This window comes from Festucalex cinctus, chromosome 6 (genome assembly GCF_051991245.1).
Source record: "Festucalex cinctus isolate MCC-2025b chromosome 6, RoL_Fcin_1.0, whole genome shotgun sequence".
NCBI lineage: Eukaryota > Metazoa > Chordata > Actinopteri > Syngnathiformes > Syngnathidae > Festucalex > Festucalex cinctus.
In genome coordinates, this window is record NC_135416.1 from 12,264,149 (window position 1) to 12,286,168 (window position 22,020).

Sequence of the window (22,020 nt, forward strand, 5' to 3'; positions counted from 1 at the left end):
CGAATGAACAATTCTGAGCTCTTAAAAAAAAAAAAAAAAAAAAAAAAATTTCGATTTTTTTTTATTGAATCGATTCGAGAATCGCGCGATGTAGTATCGCGATATATCGCCGAATCGATTTTTTTTTTAAACACCCCTAGTATATATTATTCCATATTTTCTCTTTTATTACAGATTTAATTGTAAAAGCATTTTATTCAGTGTTGTGCTATCTGTTTGGAGCTGCTGCATGTTTATTCAACCTCAGGACATCTGGAATGCGGGAATGAAGAACTTCACACCAGCACAAAAGACAGCCTTCAAGGATTAGTGATCAAAGGATGTCTCCTGTGTTTGACTGTTGTATTTGTGATGCCACAACACTGCTATTTCTCCGCCTCCTTTCTTAACCATTTGTTAGCAAACTCCATGAAAAGACAAGAAATGTGAATGTGTGTCAGAGTGGGCCAAAGGATTGTGACCAGCACACATCTCTCGCTCATCTCTCCTTGTACAAGTAAAGGCCTTGTTTTCTCATTTTAATGTCTGTCTCCTCATTTGTGCAGTTTAAAAATGTCATAGATGGTGTTTAAACCTGACAAAATGCAATCTCCCTTTACTAAAAGTATTCATGTTGCATTAACATATAAAGAAAATAAAAATAAAATGCAAAAGGGAAATTAAACATGTCCCACCTGGTGGTATAAACTACCAAGAAGTATTTTCCACCCCAAGTCTTATTAGCTGGACAATATGCATTGTTTTGCACAAGAGCTAAGTTTCCCTCTTTCTGATTGTATATAAAAAATAATAATACTCAGTGATAAAATGTAGTGACTTAGTACAGATCTTTTTACTCATGTACTACTGCCAGGTCACACTGAGAATTTAGACAAATATGGGGGAAATAAAACATTTTGAAAATTGCAAACTTCACTTTTCTGCTCTGGACCAAAAGCAAAAAGATGACAAGCCCACACTTGGGGGTAAAAATTAAAAAATAAATTAATTAATTAATTAAAAAAAATGGAAGAAAAACAAAACAATGGTGATGAAACAATATTCCAACTTTATTGGTCATAACAGAACATATTTGATGGATGCCATAAGGAAGTTTCTGGGGTCTTAATCAGGCTGACATGTTGGTTCATCAGGGCCACTGTTGAAATTTCACACGTTTTACAAACCAATGTCCATGTTTGGTGAAAAGCATGGAAAATCTCCTTTTTTTCTGACCTTGGGTGCAGATTCAGATTTTACTTGTCCGCATCCACAACCGTTCCCTTCTCAGACACGTAAATGCCATCCAAGAACTTCCTGATATCCTTATTTTTGACTGTGGTGGCTTGTTGGATGAGAGCAGCTGGAAAATAAAGAATTGGGGTGAAACATCAGAAGGGAAAACATTGCAGAGGCAGATGACGGCCAGGTTGAACAACTTTCTAGGCAACACTCAATATTTGTTATTTCGGATCAAGAGCAGAATACGCTGGACATAGTTTAATTAGCATGCTTGTGAATTATTCAGCTTGAGCCAATTTTCAGAAAAGTAAAAAATACCAGTTATGTTAAAGGGATCGTTCGGATTTTTTGACATGAATCTCAATTTCATCCTCACCTCCAGTGTGTGCGATCAGCACTGACTTACCCCTGACGGCGTTCTGTGACACGAGTTCTGGTCCGGTGTTGGACGAGAGGAAAATAGTCCAGCAAGTTGGCTGGGGTCACGGAAATAAAGCGTTTTTCTTCTAAAAACTATTCGTGTTTAAAAGAGTGATACACTCGCATCACAAATACTCTTTCCTGAAAAAAGTCAGACGCCATTACCGCCACCCACTACTTTTCTGTTCGTTCGTATCACTGCGTGTGAAATTGGATGAAATTGAGATTCATGTCAAAAAATCCGAACAATCCCTTTAAGAGTGGAAAAAGCTGTTTTAAAATGGGCCAAAAGGCAAAATATATCTGAAAGAGTCCATGACGAAAATTAATTAAAATTCAATTTTTTCTTATACTTCACATAAATAGAATCAGATCAGCATCTTCACTTCAAAGCAATGGCAGCATATACGACAAAATAATGGTTTGGAAATCTCTTGCAATTGTTGGCTAACTTGACAATCTAATTGATTTACTATTGATAAATTATGTGTGAGCTCATCATACCTGAATTTGACACCAGCTCAATATCGTTGCCCTCCAGCACCAGCTCGTCCTTCTGGGCTGCTGAGACTGTGCACATCACACCTGGGAAGAGCATAGCAAGAGCAACTTTTCTCAAGTAGGACATTGTAGTGCAGCGTTGAACAGCTTCATTTTATGGTAATCTATTAGGCTTCCTTTAATAATGCATAAAAAAAAAGCAAAGTTCCCAATTTCAGATGTTTGAATTGTGCTATAAACTATCAGAATTAGGGGTGTGAATTGCCTAGTACCTGACGATTCGATTCGTATCACGATTCACAGGTCACGATTCGATTCGATACCGATTAATCCCGATACGAATTTATAAGTCGATTATTGCGATTTTTTTTTCATTCAAATTTAGAAAATACTAATCAGTAAGCTTGTAGAGTGTAAGATTTATATGAAAATGTATTATTTATTTATCTGAAATTTCAGTCTTATAGAGGTTGTAATCTGTTTCATGTTTGAACAGCATTAAAATAAAATATTAAGGCTTAATGTTCCGTTCATATAACATTCTTCCATGCTCAAGGTGTGAATCCGAACCCGAAGTCAGACGTTTTGTTGAATATTTTTCCATTAAAAATGGAAGTTTAAAAATCGATTCACACACACACACACAAAAAAAAAGGCAATGATGATAAGACGTTGAATCGGTAAGACTACCGAATGAACAATTCTGAGCTCTTTAAAAAAAAAAAAAAAAAAAAAAAAAAAAAAAAAAAAAAAAATCGATTTTTTAATTGAATCGATTCGAGAATCGCGCGATGTAGTATCGCGATATATCGCCGAATCGATTTTTTTAAACACCCCTAATCAGAATGTTAATTAGAATTCTAGAAAGTCCCATATTTATATCTGCACAGAAAAGTGCACAAACATGGAACGCAAATATCCAAATAACACTTTCAACAAATGAAACCTAAACATTCACCACGTACTCACCCGTCCTCATTCTGACACGGCGGATGTACTTCTCGCCGAGGAAATTCCTGATCTCCACCATGGTGCCGTTCTCTTGCATGACAACGTTGATGGGGAAATGGGCGTACACCGAACGCATTTTGTAACGGAAACCCTGTAAATGAGACAGGACGGCAGAGACATGAATCATGGCAGAAGGAGCAGTGAAATCAAACATTGTCAATGATGGATGGGAGTTGACTAACACAAAAATGGTCTTGACTGCTTGAAGTATGACCAGGTGGTGAAAGGTCAACATATAGTAGTGAAGTATGAAGGTTTAATTCGGCAGTCAGAATCTTACCAAAGTGACTCCCTTGATCATGTTCTGGACATGACTGCAGATGGTGCGAACTGTTGCCAGCTCCTTTCGGTTCCCCCACCATTTTTCTACACGCAACTGAAATAGGCGAGCAATATGATCAGCTTCATGTTAGAAACACATTTGCCGATTACAGAGAGAGGAACTTCTAAGCTTTAAGCACAATTCAATACACACCACTCTTGTAGGTCACAACTAAATTTACTTGGTGAACTAAATGCTTGTTTGTAAGTGTTAACTAAACATAAAATATGTTTAGCAATAAACAGGTATATATATATATGTATTTTTAAAAGTTACAAAACATTACTGGGTGCATAATACATTAACAGAGCACCTCTAGAAGGGCTGAACGGTATGGACAAAATTTTATTTCTCAATATTAACCCATTTCCAACAAAAATAGAAACATCACAATAAATAGGTAGAAAGCAGTTTTACTGTGATACTCACTGGCAGTCATTAAAAAAAAATCATTGCTAAATAAAGTAGAGGCTTGAATTCGGCATTGCAACAACAGAACAGAAATTGTTCTGCTGTATTGTTTGGGGCTTATTTTTGTGTATTTTACTTATAGAACCAACACATCTTTTGAGTGCATGTCTTAAATGTTCAAATGTTGACATGCAGCTCCTCGATTGAGAACACAAAGTTGTGCAAAGTAGCTGAAACATTAAAAATTTGGATATGTGCATTCAAAAGTTGAGAAGGCCAAATTAGGTTAAATTTTCAAGTTTGTAGTGCATTTTGAGTTCATTCTGAAATGTCAGTATTTTGTTTTCGACAAACTAGTCTAATAGGCCTCGGCCTTCCATACCTTCTTATTTTTCCTGCCTAGCAGACGCAACTCCAGGTTTATGTGATTGAACTCCCTGACGAGTTTGCCACGGGGACCCTTGACAGTCACTGTCCGCCCCTTCAGCTTCACCTCGACTGCAACAAGATGCAAACAAAGTGAGCACAAGCCAACAAGAGACGCAACAAGACAGCGGTTTCTTACCATTGTCGGGAATGTCGACTGTCTGGCTGCTGAGAATGGTCTTCATTCTGTAATTTGAATGACAAATAATCACTTTACTTTAGGTCTAAACACGACTACATTGGAAAACGGTAGCACCGATTTCTTCTGACTTATTTTAGGGTGAAAACAGAGGAGAGCAGCAGCCACACAGCGGGTAAGTTAGCATAAAGCTAATACGAACCAGGAGCAATAAGACTCCCTACATGACTCAAATTCGAGCATCTTCATTCAATATACCGCATCATTTGTTACGTATGGACAGCGATAATGTTTTCAACCAAAGTAGGTTAGCTCACTGAGGTATTCGGCACTGTCGGCCTAAACCGGCCAACCCAATCACTTATCAAAAAACCTCATACATTCATCCCAGACGTGGCATCGACACAAAATAACGCTTTCCAACAAAATAACAATAGTAGTAGCGTAAACCCCCACAGGTTAGAACTAAACCTAATGTGAAATTTCGAGGGATTGACTTTGATTAAGTTGGATGACAGTCATTTTCTGTCAACCTCACCTCGCTGGGAGTAGAGGAAAAGAGAGAGAAAAGACGTCACCGCGCTGTTGTAGCGTACGTAAATGACGTCATCAGACGTGAGCAATGGAGCTGAACAAACGGAACTTCTACTTTCACACAAAAACGCCCAAGACAGTGGAGTAAAAACGACACGAAGCAACTTGTTTTGTTCAAAAAGAAGAAAATACAGTTTTGATATGAACATCGATGGAGCGCGTAAAGGGGGAAATGGGATGACTACATTTTAAGAATTTCTGCTCCTCCTCTGGCGCCGTCACTTGAACGCAACACCAGGCCAGCACAATCGCTCGTCGATGTTCGTTGTTCGATCTCTAGCTAGCTGGGCTTGAAACTTGCTAGCCAATGTCATGGCGTTACTCAACCAAAGCCGTGTTGTAGTCGGCCGTTTCTCCGTTAATCGCCCGTGGCTGGGAGCGACAAGTATCTCGCAGGTCAGTATTTCATTCCAACACTGTGAAATTGTTTCTTGGAAACATCTTTGTTATTTGTCCCTTCGGTCGTTCGGTGTAGCCTGGTTCATGACCTGTTTTCATAACGGTCCGAGTAGTGACAGCAAAGTTTACAAACAAGTCATTGATTGCGGGGATCGTCTCGACAGTGTGCAATGTGTATTGTGTAAAGACCTGGTTTAAGACATGCGAGCTATCGATTTCTCGATTTCCTACGTCTGTAGGGCTACACAAGCAGCATATCATCTGCGGCCAAGTCCTCTCTGAGTCCGGCTGACAGGAGCAAAGAACTACTGAGCGATAATGATGGCCCCACGCTGCAGGACTTCATTTCAGGAGAACTGTCCGAGAAAGATAACTGGTCAGAGTACAGAGGCAACTTGAAGAGGCAGAAGGGCGAGCGGTGAGCTTGTGTGCGCCTGTCACAATTACGACCCAACTAAAAAAAATTTTTTTTTTTGCGCTGACCATCTATGCTGGTGTCAGAGGTGGGGGGGCTTTGTGGCGACCAGGATGTGGAGGGTCCAAGAGAATTTTGCCTTCCGTTGTCCTAGTTCTTTCAGCGTGCAGTCCTCCAGAGTGGAATACCCCACTGACAGATTGGCGTTATTAGATATAGTTATAGAACACACAAGAATGTCAATTCTTGTTTCAGCACTATAAAAGTCACTCTTTTGCAGGCTTCGGCTGCCTCCTTGGCTGAAGACAGAAATCCCTATTGGGAAGAACTACAACAGGCTGAAAAACTCTTTGAGAGACCTCAATCTTCACACCGTAAGCTAAACAAAGTGTAACTGTGTTTAACTTGGAAATTGTTGAGCAAGAACAGCACTTTTTTGTTTTTACGTGAAGCTATTGCATATCTGTAAGTTCAAAGCATGAATCGGTGTGTTCCATCAGGTATGTGAGGAAGCCAGGTGTCCTAACATTGGCGAATGCTGGGGCGGAGGAGAATACTCTACAGCCACTGCCACCATCATGGTCAGTCTGTAACATGCAACTTAGGCCAATGTACGACCATTGTCAATTTTTGCATTTTCAGGAGCATTTTGATCTGTTATATTTTGTCAATTCTTCTCATGGCTAGCTGATGGGAGACACCTGCACCCGCGGATGCCGCTTTTGTTCTGTCAAGACTGCTCGCCTGCCGCCGCCTCTGGACCCTGAAGAGCCTTACAACACCGCAAAGGCTATCGCAGCATGGGGGCTGGACTATGTGGTGCTCACGTCTGTGGACAGAGATGGTAAGTTGGGCTCCTAAATTCCTTAACAATACAAGTTATCCAAGAAGACGTGAATAGCAAAACTTGTTGACGGCATATTAGATCAAATAAAATAGATTTCTCATATTTTTTGGGCACCTTAAATTCTACATTATGATTGAGAAATTAATTGTATTAAATGCAACAGGAATGAAGTTGTTGCCGTTTTCCAATGTGATGAATGATTTGTTGAAACAGTGTTATATTGTGTCACTAAAAACAATTGACTTAGCTAATATAGCTATCAAACCTGTCTTTATAGTGTAAATTTCGAGTGTACTGGTATATAATTGAACAGCACATACTAAATTTAAAAAAAGGAACTTTTTTTCTGACATACATTAAACATTATACACACAAGCACAAGAGAAAATTACTTCTGATGTTAGAGACTGGGGGAAATAAACAGAGCAAAAACACTCCAAGTACCGCACCAAAAACAAGGTCCAGAATTGTAGGAGTTTGCTGATTGATTGCCTTTCCATGGCGAGGTCAATGAACTTGAAGGCTGCATGGTAGGCAACTTTATGTCGAAATAAAAATATATAAATAGGAAAAACAAAAAAAAACTTAATATTGAGGCTGTGAGGCACTTATTTGCTAATGCACGCACACATTGTGTTACGTTCCCTTTCGTCTGGCCATTACTGTGGGTCTTAAACATAGGTGGCCAAAACATGCCAAAATGAAATTAAACTGCACTAATAAACTAACCACCAGAGGATGTTGAAACTGCACAAATGGAATACAGTACAACCTTCTATCCATCCATTTTCTTGACCGCTTATTCCTCACAAGGGTCGCGGGGGGTGCTGGAGCCTATCTCAGCTGGGTTTGGGCAGTAGGCAGGGTACACCCTGGACTCGTTGCCAGCCAATCACAGACAATACAACCTCACCTTTTTAACAGATGTGTTGTTTGTAATATTGTGACATGACTACAACGATATGACAATTTTATAGTCACATGGGTTAAAATTAAGGAAAGTTAAGGAAATCACGCCTCATAGGTTTAACTTTTCGTAACAGGCAGTTGGAACACAAGCCAGATTTATTATAACAAATGACACAGAAAGTGCACCTACATATGGGAATGTAGCACATTCATTGGAATTGAAATACTTCAATGGTCTCTTCACTATTCAGATCTGACCCTTGTTTTTGGTAGATATTGCCGACGGTGGGGCGGAACATTTTGCCAAGACTGTTTCTCACCTGAAGGAAAGGTAAACACTCCTTTAGGATCCTTCATCGCTCTCTTTCCTGACTTTGCCAAGTGCATAGGATGCTTCACAAGGGGGCGCCAGGTAGCCCCCAAGTGGCCCATAGGCCTGTTCTAAAAATAGCTTACCAGCGACGAGACATTGTGATTTTCATGGACTGTTGTAGAAGATATGTGCTCAGAGATATGCCTTCTTATAGGATACCCAGAGAGAGATTTTAACATTTAATTAGAACAATAATTTATAAATATGTGAATGCATTGTATGCATTGTGAATGCATCCATACTTTTATCTCCATGTAGAAACCCTCAGATCCTGGTTGAATGTCTGACACCTGATTTTCGAGGCGATCTAGCAGCAGTGGAGAAGATTGCCCTCTCGGGTCTGGATGTATACGCGCACAACGTGGAGACGGTCCGTGAGCTGCAAAGGTACCACAATTGGGTGGACTTGACGGTGCGCTTTCTAGCTAATGTTTTCATCTGACAGCATATAATTCCTTTTCATTTTTAAAACGTTTTCTACAGTTGCGCTTCATCATGTAGGGATGAACATTCTTTACGTCTTTTAGTGTAAAAATGTGTATTAATTTAAAATACCTGCCTATATGACTTTCAGTTTTCTTTCCAATGTTAGGCATGTCCGAGATCCCAGAGCCAACTTTGACCAATCTCTGAGCGTATTGAAGCACGCCAAAAAGGCCAATCCTGCTCTACTTACAAAGACGTCCATCATGCTGGGATTGGGAGAGACTGACCAACAAATTCACAATACACTGACTGGTATGTGCAGTGGGAATGTTCAAGTATTTAGTCTGACATGATCTTGAGGTCATGTGACAGTTTTGGTGATGTTGCAGAGCTACGAGAGGCCGCAGTGGATTGTCTGACACTGGGACAATACATGCAACCCACTAAACGCCACCTAAAGGTAAGGCACAGTCCAGAACGATCCAAAAGCACATTTGAATTCATGTCATTGATGGGAATTTGTGTGCGGGCTTAGGTGGAGGAATATATCACCCCAGAGAAGTTTGCTCACTGGGAGAAAGTTGGGAATGACATGGGCTTTGTTTACACTGCCAGTGGGCCGCTGGTTCGATCCTCCTACAAAGCAGGTGAGACGCGAGGCTTGGAAGTGTATAGAATCACATGGAGGACAAATTTTGATGTCATATCGCTTGAGACGATTCTGAATCACGCCCTCAATGGGTTCATGATTAAAACTGATGAATCTTGATTTTATTTATGGTCAACAAAGTGTATTTATTTAATCAATAAGCTTTTCAGGTGAACTACATCACTGATCAAGATCTGGTGTGTACGAGTGACATGTACTTATAGTCCTTTATTGGCTTATTGTAAAAACAAAAAAATACAAGGATGATAAAATGATGCAAACAATGTTCTTGTACATCTACAAAGGACCTGGCCCCTTTTTAAAATCCAATTTGGCTTGGGCAAGTTCATCCATCCCAGGGTTAAATTAGCTTAACTACTTTGTCTCCACACTTGACAGGAGAGTTCTTCCTGAAGAATTTGCTGAAGAAGAAAAAAGCAGCAACTGTCACGGCAGAATGAATGGCAACAAACCCAGTCACTCTATACCAGTGCCATAATGCCTTATTTCACGCCGCAGCACAATGCACAACACAGAACAGGAGAAAAGCATATGCACAACGCAATGAAATAAAACGGGGAGCATCCATAATGGATATTTTCGAGAGATGATTGAAGAGAAGGTGAACGGGGACAAACCAGCAGGTGTCCAGAGAAGCATCAGGGTGTCGACTGTCCACGAAGAGAAACTGCAACTGCATTCTTTGCACCTCGGGGGCCTCTAATTACATCCTGTCCCCACCCTTCAGGGGCCCCTGACATTTTCTTTCTAAGCTGTTTAATTATTCTTGACACACCTGCTGTTGGTGGTGTTATTTAATGACATTGCTTTGGCATAACTATTTATTGTAGCTAAATAAACTAATGCTTGCACTCAAATCTTATCAATACCTTTTTACCTTAAATCCAGTTTTCCTGTGATTAATTAAAACCTTTTAATCCCAAAGCAGTCAGAAAAGTGTTCTTTCTCAGACACCTTATCATCACACATTCACTTGTTACATTTTATTGCATTTGCCCTTTCAGTCACATGTACAGCGGACACGTACAGCATTATGATTTATAAAAAATATTTATAAAAACGTATTACAAACAGTTGGAATGTGACTACAAAAAGTACACTCTCAAGTCATGCTTGACTACATATAAAACTGTATGATAAACACTAGTGTATTCAATAAATCATTTATGTGTTTGGAACGGTTCAACCATAAAAAATGCTTGATTATAATCAAAATTTAGGACTGAACAATGAACTCATCAACCCATTATGGGGGAGTCGTAAGTCACACGGTTGGTCTGGCTTGCTTTAGATCATAAGGCAGGATTTGACAGAGTCCAATTAAAATGTTATGGGAGGAATGTGTTGCGTGCCAACAGTTTTACATTTTGGCTTTTTTGGCCGGAGGCTCGTTGGCACTGATGCGAGGACATACAGCAGCGGGAGTGTAGGGGATTCGTGTTGCAGTCACTTTTTTCCCGATGGTCTCAATCTGCCGAGAGGAAGATAAACAACTCACCTTAAGATCTAAGTTACAGTGGCACCTCACGTTTTTGACAACTACATTTGGAAACTGAACAATTCACATATTTCCGATGATTTCCACTTCTAATGTCTTTCTTTGATTCTTCCAGTCTCCGGAAACTTCGTCAGAAAGTTTTGACATAATTTTATGACTTTGGAATCAGATTTCCATTTTTTCCTGTTCATGGTCCAATAATTGATTGCATTCAAACTTGCAACATATTATGCAAATGTATCTGTCCAGCATTTTTCTCACCTGGAAACCGAGGTCCTGGAGGTGTGCGTGAAGGTGGTCCAGCACTCTGCGTCCATCAAATATAAAGGCAGGCTTCAGCATCTTTTTGTAGATCTTCTCATAGTCCAGCTCCTGTGGTGACATAAGTTGGGTGGCTAAACTATTTTTGTTTGTCAATTACAGGGAGCGAGAGGGGAAAGGAAAAAAAGAAAAGAAAAGACTAGTGACCTTAAACATGTCCCACTCAGTACAGATGACTAACGCGTGTGCGCTCTGGCACGCCTCGTAGGGGTCACTGGTCACAGTCACCAGCTCTGAAACTGAGTCAGAACTATGAGTCAGCATTTTCCATGTAGTTTTCCAAGTTATTGATGTATATTTATCAGCTGAGATACTTTGACCTCGAAATTACAATTAAACTATTGTGTAGTGCGTTTGGACGCAAAATTCACACGTTGACAAAAATGTTACCTCTTTCTGGCTTGTCCTCTGAGATGCTGGGCTGAGAGAGGTCCTGAATGATTTGCTCTTTAAGTACTTTGGGGTCATAGATGAATAGTTTGGCTCCTTCATCCATCAGATATTTGGAGATGTAAATACTGGATGACTCTCTGAGGTTACAAACAAAACAGGAAGTGCTCAGAGAAGGTGACAGTATGGACCTTGAGGTTGAAAGATCCCGTTTTCTCAATGCCAGGTTTATGATTAACGTAGGAATGTTTACAAGGGCGAGGGTAAGTGAACCGACCTTGTGTCACCTGTGTCTTTTTTGAAAGAGAAGCCGAGCAGAGCAATTTTTTTGCCTGTCACCGTGTTGAAGAGGCAGTCGATGATTCTGCAGGCAAACCGCCGCCTTTGGTACTCATTTATATCGATCACCTGAGGGGGGGGGATAAGAATAAAAATAAACTTCTTCTAATTGTGTACTATATATATGTATCTTGAAGCTTTGCTGTCCTCACCTGTTGCCAGTAGGAGGCCACCTCTGGCAGGTTGAGGGCCTCACATAGATACACCAGATTGAGCACATCCTTCTGGAAACAGCTTCCACCAAAACCTGGGAAAAAAAAAAAAAAACATACATAATTGTGTACAATTAATAAAGGCTTTACAAATGCAAGCATTTGACAATCTAATTTGCCACATTATTTCGTTCATCTTGGAAAAATAGTTTCCAAATTTAAAGAATGTCTAAGACAGCTACTTGGAGGTGTTGTCAGTTGTATTTTACATAACTATTCAAGAATCAAAGAAAGCTATTAGAACAGTCTTTGATGGTAATTTACATTCTACTTCATGATTTTTACATTCATTTCAAGATTTTACTCAAATATCTGTTACTAGCTTTGAAGAAGGTAGAAGCAAGTACAAAAATGTGATTAATCATGGAAAACTGCTATTAATTAGTTAAAAATTTGAATCGTTTGACAGCACTAGTTTTTGGTCAAAAGGCTGTTAATTAAGATTTGTGAAATCATATAAAAAGTTCATGGCGCTGCCTCTCTTACCCACGCTGGCTTTGAGAAAGTTGCTCCCTATCCTCTGGTCCATGCCAATGGCCTTGGCGACCTCCACCACGTCAGCCCCGGTGGCCTCGCACAGCGCGCTGATGCTGTTGATGCTGCTGATTCGCTGCGCCAGGAATGCGTTGGCTGCCTGCATACGCAAAAGTTATTTGAAGGTGATACAAAACAACTAATAAGTGGCAACTGTTATAAAGAGTCAAAGTAAAGTTTCAAACCACGAGTCTGAGAACTGTGATGCAGATTTGCTTACCACTCACCCATCATGCTGTCCCACTTTCTATTGCTATTATTATTTTAACTCATTTGCTCCCAAAAACATAAAAATACGGTCTACTTGAAATATTACCAAAGACTTTACTCGGATATAGAAAGCTTTGATGCAGCCTCTGAACTGAAGAAAATGCTTCAAGCAATGGTAGTTATTTCAAAAACGGCCAGCAGTTGGAAGCAGAGTATAAGAGATCAGCCTGGGCCATGTTGAAAAAAAAAAAAGCTCTTTCCCCACTGTTCTAAACAAATTTGTGAATAAGGATGAAACTTAACTATATTCTAATGCTAACTGCTGCAAACAGATTGAAATATACTTTCCCTGATTTGAGAAGAGACTCCACTCTTTCTTTTGGTAGGTTCCATATTTTTTTAACAATAGACCAAACACAATATTCTGTGGGCTTTGCAAAATCAGTCAAAATCCAGTATAACAGCCGGGAGCAAAGGGGGTTGCTTCAGTGAAAATAGCCGGCAGTGAATGAGTTAATAATTATTTGCCCTACACGCACCAGTTTAGACAGCTCTGACGACCACGTGTTGGTGGTGATGATTCTGGTTTTAGGCACCCAATGTTCATAAACGGCACATAACGCTCGGATTGCCCTTTGACCCTCTGTGGTCTCATCTCCACCAATCAGGACGCGGTCGGGCTCCTTCAGATCCTTCACCGCCGTTCCCTCCGCAAGGAACTCTGGGTTGGACAGCACCTGAAGCCGAGGTGCATCGTGGGTGAGAACATAGGAGAGCACAAGACCTACTTTCAATACTGATGCTACACACACACATGGAGGTTGAGACTGGGCTTGGTGTTGGCGTCGAAGATCCGTCGAATGCTCTCAGCGGCTCGCACGGGGACGGTGCTCTTCTCTGTGACAATCTTGTAGCCGTCGGACACCTCCACAATCCTGCGAGCGCACGCTTCGATGAACTTGAGGTCTGCGGCGCGGCCCTTCCCCATGCCGTAGGTCTTGGTGGGGGTGTTTACCTACATTGGCACTCTTGTTAGTTTGAAGTGAAGAGACTTGTGCGTGTCGGAATGGGCGTGACTGGAAAACTCACAGAGATAAAAACAAGGTCAGCGTCCCTGATGGCTGAGTCAATGTCTGTGGAGAAAAATAAGTTCCTCCCTCTGCATGATTCCACCACATCTTTCAGGCCGGGCTGCGGGGAGAGAAGCAGAAATCATATTAGTGAATGGGGCGCCACAACCCCACACTCGTCATGATGATGTCATTGCAACAATGAGCCATCTGGAACGGTTTTCCCCCCATCGGTGTTGAAATACTCTGGTCACAAATGGTTGCGTGTCGACAGTTACTCAACTGAAGCCCCTCTAAAATTCTGTCCAGATCAACATTTCTGGCCACACCCAGCAACCATGATGAACTGAAACCTTTCAAATCAGGCAAGGCAATAAAGGAAGCTCGGCGTGCAGCCACTCCTTATCTGGAGTTGGCGTGCATGCCACTCATCTGGATGGCTAATAATAAAACAAACCTCACAAAGCGGGTTTTTGTAATGCTCTTGATACCCCACACATTTAACGAAGATCGTCCAACATTGCAAAAATGATACTTTTTATCATCATGATGACAGTATAAAAGCAATTGAAATTGTAAACTAAACTATAAAATGTTGAATAACGTTCTGAATAATGTGTGTTTTCATCAAGAAGGATTTTAAGGACTTTATCTAGCTCAGGAAATGTGACAATGTTCCTAATTTAATACATTTTAGTTCATGATAAATATATGAATAATGAGAATCTTTACTGGTAATATTAATAGAGTATCTTACGCTGTCAGATAATTGCAACTGATTTCCAAAGCAGGACAAAGTGGCCTAAATCACATCACTCACCTTTTTTTTTTTTTTTTTTTTTATTAAAAAAAAAAAAAAGAATGGAACTACAGCGCGGGGATGAGCCAGTGACGTTGTAAGCTGGTTGACAGCCAAAATGTGATGACTGATTAGCAGCTTGTGTGTTGATGAAGAAGTCTGCTTTTCTAGTCCCCCACTTGGTGCCAAATTGAAGAATTTTAAGAAAAGGAAGAAAAGATAAAGCCCTTGATACTGGCAACCACCCTTTTTCTTTTTTTAAATATCCGGAACAATCAGTGTTAATTAAAGGCGTAACCAGTTACCCGTAGTGTTCAGTAATTTCCCTAGCTTTTCGCAGCTGTGCATTGTGTACATAAACGCTCGTTTGCAGCTTTGTTTTTCAATGTGGTGGATTGAGGTGCAAAATGCTAATTTTGAATCGTAATTAAATTACAATTTTTATTTCTAGCCTGGAGCACTATGAGGCAACTTCAAACTTTAACTTTGAACCTACACTGCACTATGAAATAAAGTTGACATTGAAATAAAGTTGACACCTCACCTCATATATGGGAAGCGTGTCCGAGTTCCAGGCTCTGATTCGGGACTCGTTGACATCGACAACAGTCACCGTGATCTCCGGACACATTTGGGCAATCACACTACATGTTGGGCCTCCCACATAGCCAGCACCAATGCAACAGATACTCTTTATTTGGAACATCTGTGTATTTAAAAAACAAACAAACATTTAATTTGCAGCAGTCCAATGAGCTTATATTAGGTTTCAGCATATAATTTAATAAATCAAGGGTTGGGTTCCTTTGTCACCTAATTATAAGTCTTCATTTTAACAACACCTAATGGACAACATTAACATTTTGTAGGCTACTAGGGGAGAGGAAGTTGTGAGATTGTTATCACATGTACCAGCAGGTAGACATTTCTGCAGCTTGGCAGCCAGAAAATTGCCATTAATTTCATGTACTTTTAAGGAAAAATATCAGGATACATATAGCATTTGTATATAGTTACCTGTACAGTATCTGAATTTCCAATCTTCTTGTAAGGTGTAAATATACTTTTTTTTTTTTTTTTAATAACCAGTGAACAAATAGAATTCTTTTTACAACCAGTGAAAGAGTTTTTACTATCACTCCAATTTGTTGTGACTGAGCAAGCTTGTATGACTTGACTTACAACCTGTGATGACTTGACTTACCTGAAATTTAGTGATGATTCGATTCGACCTTTTTGATTTGTGCTAGTCACTTAAAACTGTGCCTTGTCTGAAACTTAAATGTTAAGAATTGGGACTTCCTTGGTACTAGTTGCACCTAAACCTACTGAGTGCCAGTCGAACCGTGATAGCCAGGTCAGATAAAGAGCTTTTCATTCCACTTTAGCCACGTCCCCCACACACCTTGAATGATCCTTTGAATCCTTAGCAACAAACCACTAGTTTACCACCACAGATGAGCAACATCTCACCCGAGATGGTTCGGAATTATTCTTAGTCGATGCACAGGGAATTTAAACTGAGGTGGCTATCTGGCTAGCTTGCCCGAAGCAACCGGCTTCTTTTACCTCTGCCAACACGACACCCAACTTCGGAAAATTCTTTAGCTGTTCCTCCTACAGTGTTTCTTCAAGACACGAGTGACACGATCGCGATTGTAAACCTGAACAACACTCATTCATTACAAAAAAAAAAAAAAAAAAGTAATATGTTGGGTAACTCAATCAGTAAGCTTACCTCCCAATGGGTTCTTTAACAAGTTGACTGCTTCAATCTGATCACTGATGAGAAGCGACTGTCAGTGTGGAGTAAAGATTCGATGTGACGTACACTGACGTACGCAAGCAGGCAAGCTTCCTGTTTGTAGATTTTCAACGTAAAAGCACAGGTTCGTGTACACAAATCAGACTGTGTAAAAGTATTAAAAACGTGTAATATTGTTCTCTTTTTGGTCGGTTTAAGAAGCGTGGGCTGTTTAGTTCATTTTGTGAGTCACCCATGTCTGCTTCTTGTCTCCTTGTTTATATTAACATCAAACATCTTTTTCTAATTGTTCACCCCTCCCTAGTGTATTCAAACGCCCCCACTTCCTTTACCCCCGTCATGTTACCACCAGAATGACGTTGTTACTTATTTTGCCTCGCCCATCGTGTCGAAATGTTCTAGTGAGTCGACAGACTTTTTGCCTCGCCCTGTGTTTTTTTGAAGTTGTGCGATCACGATTTCTATGTACTAAATTTGGACTAAAATATTCACTATGTGACATCCATCCATCCATTTTCGTGACCACTTACTCCTCACAAGGGTCGCGGAGGGTGCTGGCGCCTATCTCAGCTGGCTCTGGGCAGTAGGCGGGGGACACCCTGGACTGGTTGCCAGCCAATCGCAGGAGACACAGAGACGAACAACCGTTCACACTCACACGACACCGAGGGACAATTCGGAGCGCCCAATTAACCTGCCATGCATATACACCCCCCCCCCCCCCCCCACACACACATACATACATACATACATATATATATATATATATATATATATATATATATATAACAGAGACCAAAATAATTTCAAAACTTTTTTTTTCTTCAAATTTTAATGTAAGCTTTATTGGGACCTAGAGCCTGTACAACTCAATTTTTCAAAATTCAGTTCCTAGGGTTGAACAGAGAATACACAGCTTTGGAGATATAATACATAAAATCTATATTTGTTTTAGCATTTCAGTTGTAAACATGCAGGATTCCACAAACAAGAGAGCGTAGCTCAGCAATTAGCATTTGCACAGGAAGCGTTAATTGCTTGCTCGAAACAAAAAATTGCCATATCAATACCCTGTTGTACGAACCTGAGACATTTTATTTTTGGAAACATTTCTTACACTTTCGTAAGGACGTTACATAAACATGAAATAACAATACTAATTATAAAACCAACCAACACTTTTCTTACTGTTCTATAAAAGTTTAAAAAAACAAACAAAAAAAACAGCCCTATATATTTATTATAAAATGCTACTCTTATCATCCACATGATTCCATTTACCTGTTTAAGGTGGTGGAAGCCAATTTGAGCTACACTCTTGACTGGTCACCAGTCACAATGCATTGATCCCAAGCCATGTGCACGAAATTCAGCAACGCAATTCAACAATGTGCGGACATCGCCGATTTCAAATGTTATTTTCGAAATTGAATGGTTTTATTGGGAGGGCTCCATGGTGGGGGCGGACTTTCTCGCAGTATCACTTGGATTCGCCTTTCTTCTCTCTGTCGTTTTTGTTGTATATCCTTCTTTGCCTGTTTTAAAATAGAAAATAAATCGTGTAAAAGCTCTCTAACTTTCATGCAGTTCTGCTATGACGAGAGAAGTCAACGAGTTCTTATACACGCGAGAAACTGTACTTACTAGCCACTGTTCAAACATCTCTATCGCCATTTTGTCCTTTTCCTCTTGGATATATCGATGCTCCTCTGCTTTATTCTTGTCCTGGTGTTCTGATGAGACTTTTTTGTATCGTGCATCTGTCTTCATTTCACACCTGGGAAGATAATTGAATGGTTGACAGTTAATGACATTGAGTTGACACTTTCACACTGTCTGTCTGGTAGGCGGATGGATGGATGGATGGATGGATAGATAGATAGATAGATAGATAGATAGATAGATAGATAGATAGATAGATAGATAGATAGATAGATAGATAGATAGATAGGAAACACAATATGCAGTATACTGTATTTTGTGTACTGGCAGTGGATGGCTGTGTCTCGCTTGCTTTAAACCTGGCAAAGGATTTTTTATTTTTTTTTGCCTGTGTGAAAGCTTCTGTGCATTTGCTGAGGCATTACGCGGGTGTCCAAACTGTGTTTTACACTTACCAGTTCGAAAAAGCTGATTTGCTGTCTCTCTTTCTTTCTTCCTCCTCCTCCTGTTTCTTCAGTGCAAGTTTCCTCTCAGTCTCTCTTTGTTGTCGATACTTTTCTCTGAGTAATTCATCATGCTTATGCTTCCATTGGTAAAACACCTGCCATGACATCCGTTATAATTAGATCCGGAATACAGTTTGTTTTTTTCCACCACGATTTTGAAGTATAAACATCATTTGTAATACTCTGTTGAAAACTATTTGCAATTAATAACTGTGTGAAGTTTGGCGCTTGAGCTGGTTTGCTACCTTCACTTTTGTCTTCAGTTACCAAATGCATTGCAAGAAAAAGCAAATGATTTTTTTGGGTAAATATTAAAATTTGTTTATATGAACATATGTCAATTTGTCCAAATATTTCTGACTCCCTTAAAATTGAGATATTCTCAAAATTTCAATCATATTGAAGGATTTTAGATGTTGCTTTTTCATACCAATTGTAGCTCATTTGTATCTTCCTACAGAAGGTTTCCCCAACATAATTTTCAGATACACATGACAATTGTACCTTTTCAGCTGCTATCTTTTTTTCCTCTACCTCTTCCACCGCTTTTTGCTCTTTCCTCATTCTGTGTTTGTTTTCCTTTGATTTGGCTTTGAGCATCATGTCTTTCTTTTCTTTCCAAGCCTCGTATGACGCAGCAGCGTCTTTCTTTTGCTCTTCTTCTCTCTGTTTGGTTTGGGGAACAGTCAGCCATGTGCATAAAATGACAACATTTACCACAATTTTGTTTTACCGTAGTCTGGTAGAGATGTCCACTGTGCTGAGAGGTTCTTATCTTCTCAGCTGCTCACCTTTTTCTTTTCTTCTTGCAGAATCTTCTCTTTGTGTAAGTTCTCAGATGATTTTTCCTTTTTCTTTCTGAGCCATTCCTTGGAGGAATAAAAATAAGATTTGTTCTGACTGACATCAAATCAAATATTCCGTTGCCTTCTCCTGAAGCTAACACAAACATACTGTGCACTTTTTTTTTTTTTTTTAAATGAAGACAAGATACGTATATGGCATTGTCTCACTGACCTGGTAAACAGTGGCCCTGAGAGAATCGGCAGCTTGTGGTTGACAATCTTGGGAAACTTTACAATCCAGAATTTTGAGCGTTCCCAGATACTTTGATTCCACCTTCTTAGTGTTGGGTCTCTGAGACTGAGAACTGGACGTTCTGAATTGAAATGAAATTAACGGAAGAGGCTTAAAAAGCTTTTTCACAAATATATAGACATACATTAAGCTAGATAATATGACTGACCTGATATCAGATTTGCTTTGAACTTGAGTGACTTGAGCAACAGTGTGTTCTCCCGGCTCTTCCTGAAAAAGGAAGAATAGTAATCTTATTAAACAGAAATGATCAAGAAGGATCCACAGAAAGGCACATTGTGACATAACATCTTACAATCGACTCTTTCAACGATTTGGAATATGTCCTCCGTAAATCTTTGGTGTCGCCTAAAGTCAAGCTATCTAAAAACAATAGAAATACAAATTAGAAAATACTGCTTAATACACAATCTATTTAAAATGTGATGTTTGATTGCTCACTTGAATCAGATGACTCCGCACGGCATTCATCTGTCAACTGACAACAGCACACATGACCATTTTTGACACATATATTTGATAACATGAAATGTTATTATACTCGCCTGGCACAACATTGGACTGCTTTGTTTCGCTGTTAAGGTATTAATTTATCAATGTTGATTAATGAGCATTTGATATCTTTTGAGAAAAAATAAAGGGCCGTTCATTGATTATTATTCATCACTTATCAGCGATGCAGAACTGCACTGCTTTGCAGTTCCAAATATTTTATAAACCTTACAGATAGGAAAGTGAGTAACTCAGATGCCAGAGGATAGATAACAACATTGTGTAATATGCAAATGTAAAATATAAAACGACGCACGTGGTGACTGCTGCTTCTTCTTGTGATCCTTTCAGGAGCTGAGATGTCAGTGGTGTTGGAAATATTGGTGGCAAGGGGAGCTGATGGTGAAGTTTCTGTTTTCTCCGTCGCATGAATGTTCAATCCCAAAGTTCTTTGTCTAGGTTTGGGTCTGGGAGTCTCCTTCTCGATACCTACATAGTCGATATACAGAATGGAACAGGTGAGCATGTGTGTATTTAAATGTAAAGTATTTGTTTTAGAATGGTGTAAACAGACCAGATGTCTTCACACATTTAAGGTCAGCGTCTAATGAAGCCCGTAAGCGATCTTCACAACCTGTGTCTCTACTCTCGGCTCTACTTTCAGGCCTAATGGGTGCTGGAGATATACTGCTGTGGAAAGGCAAGGGAAAGTCCAGAGGAGAATCACGTGACAGGGATAACGGCGATTTAATGGTGTTGTCTTTTGTGGGAGAACGGCTGGCCAACTTTACAGCATCATTTTTATACTGTATGTCTTCACTTGATAACAGACAACTGTTTGTCGTATTGTGTTCACGCTGTGGTGCAATCGTATCTTCATCCACAGAAATTCTTTTCATGGATTTCAAGAAAGAAGTCCTTTTTTTTGTCTCTTGTTTTTCATCATCATCAGAGAAGTCAAAGTCGTTGATCCTGTTTTTATTCTTGCTGGCTTTGAATGCATCAGACCTGTTTTTTCTTGATTTAAGGAGGTTGTCCAAAAAATCTGTGGCATAGAGAAAAGTACAAATGTATATATGACTAATTTTCGCTTTAAGCATAACAAGCATAACAAAAACAATATTCTCCTAGCTAATGTATTGTTGCTGCCTAAGTGAGCAAATGGTTTGGGAAATGGGAATGCACTGCCGTCCAAACAATCCAATAAGGACACATTCAATAATAGAATAGCATGTTTAGGGGGCTGTTTAGGCAGGTTTGCTGCATGCTCTCATGAGGTTTTGTAGGCGAAAAGACGACAAAGAGACATAAGGGAAGCTGCAAATGACATTTACAATTTAATTAATCCAACTTGCATAGTCCGATGTAGTTCGAAAAATAAAATGTTTTAACAGTCACGTTATGCAATTTGTCTTACCATCGCCATCTTCATACAAATTTTCTGAATACAAAATTGATGTTGTTTTTCTAGCTCTGACAGTGAGCGCAGCTTCAAGTTCATCCTGCAAAGACACAACGAGTCACCCGAGTCCATTTTCCATACGAGGTAACCATAAATAATAATGGAAAGGTCTTTACCTGGAACGTTGTTCTTTTTGATGTTTTGGGACTTTGCGAGTAAGCAAGAATGTCGAATGCTTCATTTGTCATGTCTGAAACTATAAACAAGCTTATTGGCTAAGACTTAGCATGCTCGCTACTTTTTGCTAACAGCAACAAGTCGCCACAGAGTCCGCAGAGTTGCTCATTTACATGACTGACATGATTTACGGGTATCACTGTACGTATAGTCGTCCCTACGAATATAAAAAAAAAATCGATTAATTTCAAAGGAACAGATGGCTGGATTAAGAACGTCCAAAAGCTACCGTGGAAATGCCATTTTGTTGACGGTCACCTAGGGAGACGCTATTTCCGGTTTGTCATTGCGCATGCGCGTTGCACTTTGTATCTGTACGCTTTTTTTTTGTGACGTCACGTGTATTCAACAAACACGATGAAAACAATGTTCAAATGATGATGGAATTACTCTTTTTATTT

The 22,020-nt window shown here is 39.7% G+C and overlaps 4 protein-coding genes across 4 annotated transcripts; 1 reads left to right on the plus strand and 3 right to left on the minus strand.

Annotated features, from left to right (window-relative positions):
- Positions 1-1,025: 1,025 nt before the first annotated feature.
- rpl9 (ribosomal protein L9) lies at positions 1,026-5,067 on the minus strand. Its single transcript, XM_077523927.1, has 8 exons — positions 4,990-5,067; positions 4,452-4,498; positions 4,269-4,384; positions 3,434-3,529; positions 3,112-3,244; positions 2,146-2,226; positions 1,216-1,342; positions 1,026-1,138 (listed from the first exon to the last, which is right to left on the minus strand). The coding sequence occupies exons 2-7, from the start codon at positions 4,495-4,497 to the stop codon at positions 1,236-1,238; spliced, it is 579 nt and encodes a 192-aa protein (XP_077380053.1). The 5' UTR covers position 4,498; positions 4,990-5,067; the 3' UTR covers positions 1,026-1,138; positions 1,216-1,235.
- A 208-nt stretch (positions 5,068-5,275) lies between these two features.
- lias (lipoic acid synthetase) lies at positions 5,276-10,008 on the plus strand. Its single transcript, XM_077523926.1, has 11 exons — positions 5,276-5,441; positions 5,684-5,862; positions 6,140-6,233; positions 6,360-6,440; positions 6,547-6,703; positions 7,889-7,946; positions 8,247-8,375; positions 8,581-8,726; positions 8,804-8,874; positions 8,950-9,061; positions 9,463-10,008. Exons 1-11 carry the CDS (start codon positions 5,358-5,360, stop codon positions 9,522-9,524), a joined length of 1,173 nt encoding a protein of 390 aa, XP_077380052.1. The 5' UTR covers positions 5,276-5,357; the 3' UTR covers positions 9,525-10,008.
- Positions 10,009-10,052: 44 nt separating this feature from the next.
- On the minus strand, positions 10,053-16,324 carry ugdh (UDP-glucose 6-dehydrogenase). Its single transcript, XM_077523925.1, has 12 exons — positions 16,196-16,324; positions 15,002-15,163; positions 13,678-13,779; positions 13,403-13,603; positions 13,128-13,325; positions 12,331-12,478; positions 11,785-11,879; positions 11,571-11,701; positions 11,294-11,433; positions 11,051-11,142; positions 10,844-10,954; positions 10,053-10,555 (listed from the first exon to the last, which is right to left on the minus strand). Exons 2-12 carry the CDS (start codon positions 15,161-15,163, stop codon positions 10,445-10,447), a joined length of 1,491 nt encoding a protein of 496 aa, XP_077380051.1. The 5' UTR covers positions 16,196-16,324; the 3' UTR covers positions 10,053-10,444.
- Positions 16,325-17,044: 720 nt separating this feature from the next.
- Positions 17,045-21,915, minus strand: map9 (microtubule-associated protein 9). Its single transcript, XM_077524501.1, has 13 exons — positions 21,559-21,915; positions 21,398-21,482; positions 20,555-21,025; positions 20,297-20,469; positions 19,930-19,966; positions 19,784-19,851; positions 19,637-19,698; positions 19,408-19,549; positions 19,182-19,259; positions 18,895-19,056; positions 18,340-18,485; positions 17,867-17,999; positions 17,045-17,757 (listed from the first exon to the last, which is right to left on the minus strand). The coding sequence occupies exons 1-13, from the start codon at positions 21,628-21,630 to the stop codon at positions 17,638-17,640; spliced, it is 1,749 nt and encodes a 582-aa protein (XP_077380627.1). The 5' UTR covers positions 21,631-21,915; the 3' UTR covers positions 17,045-17,637.
- Between the last annotated feature and the right edge of the window lie 105 nt (positions 21,916-22,020).

What these genes read in the sequence shown, in the direction of transcription:
- rpl9 (XM_077523927.1), bottom strand. Translation starts at nt 4,497, where the DNA reads ATGAAGACCATTCTCAGCAGCCAGACAGTCGACATTCCCGACAATG. An exon ending in TGATCAAGGGAGTCACTTTG is followed by an intron (nt 3,245 to 3,433) that starts GTAAGATTCTGA and finishes TCTCATTTACAG; the next exon opens with GGTTTCCGTTACAAAATGCG. An exon ending in CCGTGTCAGAATGAGGACGG is followed by an intron (nt 2,227 to 3,111) that starts GTGAGTACGTGG and finishes TGCTCTTCCCAG; the next exon opens with GTGTGATGTGCACAGTCTCA.
- lias (XM_077523926.1), top strand. Translation starts at nt 5,358, where the DNA reads ATGGCGTTACTCAACCAAAGCCGTGTTGTAGTCGGCCGTTTCTCCGTT. An exon ending in CAGCCACTGCCACCATCATG is followed by an intron (nt 6,441 to 6,546) that starts GTCAGTCTGTAA and finishes TCTCATGGCTAG; the next exon opens with CTGATGGGAGACACCTGCAC. An exon ending in ACGGTCCGTGAGCTGCAAAG is followed by an intron (nt 8,376 to 8,580) that starts GTACCACAATTG and finishes TTCCAATGTTAG; the next exon opens with GCATGTCCGAGATCCCAGAG.
- ugdh (XM_077523925.1), bottom strand. Translation starts at nt 15,163, where the DNA reads ATGTTCCAAATAAAGAGTATCTGTTGCATTGGTGCTGGCTATGTGGGA. An exon ending in ACACGCTTCCCATATATGAG is followed by an intron (nt 13,780 to 15,001) that starts GTGAGGTGTCAA and finishes CTCTCCCCGCAG; the next exon opens with CCCGGCCTGAAAGATGTGGT. An exon ending in TCCAGGACCTCGGTTTCCAG is followed by an intron (nt 10,556 to 10,843) that starts GTGAGAAAAATG and finishes TCCTCTCGGCAG; the next exon opens with ATTGAGACCATCGGGAAAAA.
- map9 (XM_077524501.1), bottom strand. Translation starts at nt 21,630, where the DNA reads ATGACAAATGAAGCATTCGACATTCTTGCTTACTCGCAAAGTCCCAAA. An exon ending in TTTGTATGAAGATGGCGATG is followed by an intron (nt 21,026 to 21,397) that starts GTAAGACAAATT and finishes TCTATGCCACAG; the next exon opens with ATTTTTTGGACAACCTCCTT. An exon ending in AAATCAGCTTTTTCGAACTG is followed by an intron (nt 18,000 to 18,339) that starts GTAAGTGTAAAA and finishes TTATCTTCCCAG; the next exon opens with GTGTGAAATGAAGACAGATG.